The 2,708-nt window shown below is 38.8% G+C and overlaps 1 protein-coding gene across 1 annotated transcript; it reads right to left on the reverse strand.

Moving 5' to 3' along the window:
• Positions 1 to 936: 936 nt before the first annotated feature.
• LOC134270397 (zinc finger MYM-type protein 1-like) lies at positions 937 to 2,132 on the reverse strand. The gene is made up of 2 exons (XM_062752629.1): positions 2,125 to 2,132; positions 937 to 1,951 (listed from the first exon to the last, which is right to left on the reverse strand). Exons 1-2 carry the CDS (start codon positions 2,130 to 2,132, stop codon positions 937 to 939), a joined length of 1,023 nt encoding a protein of 340 aa, XP_062608613.1.
• Positions 2,133 to 2,708: the final 576 nt, after the last annotated feature.

A 2,708-nucleotide genomic window follows, 5' to 3' on the forward strand; every position in this document is an offset into this window, starting at 1 on the left:
GGAATCAAGGTCATTTAGGATAAGATGTTTTGGCTGGATGCATTGTTTGAAAAAATATGTGTGAATTTGTCAATACGGTAGCACACAAATGGGATATGCTCATCACCAGCATGTGTCATGGTGTGACCCAAGGTCATTTTGACAAGGTCAAGGGCGCAAACATTCCTTTACTACCCTTTTTTATTAGTAAAACATAATAAGATGATATCTGTCCTTAAAAGATTGCTTTAACATTAGAACGTAGCATGACCTTGACTCAAGGTCATCTCTCTCTGTCCGCAGCTCCGACGGAAGACCTACTCGTTGCTTTGCAACGAGCTCGGCTCTAGTTATTAATATATTCGATCAGTGCATACTATTAGTTCAAGATATATTACTGTAGTCAGCGGCGACTCACACAAATTGTTCCGACGAAAATAGTTCCATCATTAATAAGCAGATACAACATAATTGTTCATGACAAGAATAATGTTGTGTATGTCATACGTAAAAGAAACCAAAATTAATGTTAATTTTTCCTCCAAAGATCACTTTCCCCCCTAAATGCAAATAAAAAATGTTAATATTCTTACGCTCGCTCCCTCCTCCCTCCTCAGTTTTTTTTAACATGTTTTAATAACAGAGAATATCTAGGTCATTCTTCGGTTGATATTTTCACTGATGTATTGATTATACTATATCAACAACTGTGGTAAAATCATGTTAATTGTTCGTTAATTATCATATAGTTTCCTCTTAGAGAAAAAAAATAACCATTCTGTGTGTGTAGTATACTGTATTAAATGACGGAATTTTCAATCCCTGAGCAGATTCCTACACGTGTGTAGACAAACTACACATAGCTGATGATCCTGGAACGGGCTTCTGGATCCTTTGTGCACTCATAGCAGGTCTCCCATAAGGACTGAAGGACAGAGTAGTTTTCCAGAACGCTGTTCAAACTGGCAGCTCTAACAGTCCATCGAGTAGGGCATAGCACACGGAATCCCGGCTATCAGGTGCCATCTCACGCTTTAGCTGTTCCAGTATGGTATCCCTCCTGGGCGAATACTTTACAAGTTTGGACATTTCAAACACAGTATCCAAGGAATCGCGCATCACCTTTGATTTTTTCACTGTATCACCAACTGCCAAGTTGAGCGCATGTCCATAACAGTGCGTGTAGATAGCCCTAGTTTCTTTGCTGGTGATGTTAGCAGCCACACCCTTTTTGGCTCCGGACATATTGCTGGCTCCATCGTAGCATTGTCCACGGCACTTACTCAAGGAAATGTTCATCCTCACCAATGCATCCAGAATCACATTAGTTAGTGTTGCAGCGTCGATAGATGGCACCATACACAGTCCGATAAACTCTTCGTGCACATCCAGGTTACTGTCAACATGACGAATCACAATCACAACTTGTTCACGATTTGACTGGTCTGTTGTCTCATCTACCATGATGGAGAAATAGCCGTTCTCCCTGATGTTAGAAGCGACGTCACGCAGTATCTTTAAGGCCATCACTTGTAGCATCTCGTTCTGGATATCTGCTGATGTAAATTTGTCTTGTTTCCTTTCCAGCCACTTGAGGATTGATGGATCCGATTCACCATGGAGCTTCAGAAGATATAGAAAGTTGCTTTGATCATTGTCGTGGCCACGGAGTGGTAATCCCTGTCTAGCAAGAAACCTGATGTTGCGAAGAATGGTAAGCAGCTGCTGTCTGTTGTGTGTTTTCTCCTCTGAGTGGGCGGCTGAGAGAACTTCACCAATGTCTTTTGTTTCTCGCGGTAGTTTCACTTTTCTCTCCACGGCTTCTTTATGGCAGTCGGAATCTTGATGTTTCCGGAATTTAGAAGTGGCATCCTTCCAATTACAGAATAAAACTGCCGTCGGCCTTGGAGTTGGAAATCTTGCCCTCTTTTGCCGCAACCATGCAGGTGAAACAGAAAGCCAGATCTTTTGCCTGAAAATAAGAACAAATTTAATTTCAATATATTATTTAAAAAAAAAAATCTCTTTTAAAGTGTAATCATTGTACATTAACCAATGATTTCAACACAATCAATATATTAAAATTTGTATCCTTTCAAAATATCATTGAAAAGATAAAAAATATATATCTTTTAATGTACTTACTTCGTCATAATGTAACCATGCGTATTGTTTAAACCAAGTGGGGTTGAATGAACGCAGTTCTGGATTCTTCTTGCCGAAAGAACGCTTACTAGGAAATTTAAAATCAACAGGTTGATTAATACCTTTTAATCCGGCCATTTTTGAAATTGAAATGTAGAATAAGTGTAATAATATTAAAAAAATCATCTCAAGTTGTTTTAGACAGTGATTTTAACTAATTTTCAGTTTTCCCCCTTTAATTAATATGCTCATACGTTGTAATGTTGTAATATTTTCGATAATTGTTTAATGACTTGCAATCATGTTGAATCATCAAAGCTTCCAAACATCGATCGACCAATTAATTGGACAGTGAACAATTTGTAGCAAACCCGCACTTACAGCAATCATAATGACTACCCTGTTAATTGTGTACACACGCCAGGTACAGGTATATATAGACATGCATGTATATCCCGTTTTGACGTCTGTGTAAACAATAGCTTGTACACACTTTGCCGCTCCATTGACCACAGAACATGCAGAATGCCGTTATACTCGCCGCTCCAATGAGCAGATTTCGCCGTTTAAAAAAATCATTTTAA

This window comes from Saccostrea cucullata, unplaced genomic scaffold (assembly GCF_032062105.1).
Source record: "Saccostrea cucullata isolate Sc308-1 unplaced genomic scaffold, CSIRO_AGI_Scuc_v1 ctg4227, whole genome shotgun sequence".
NCBI classification, from domain to species: Eukaryota; Metazoa; Mollusca; class Bivalvia; order Ostreida; family Ostreidae; genus Saccostrea; species Saccostrea cuccullata.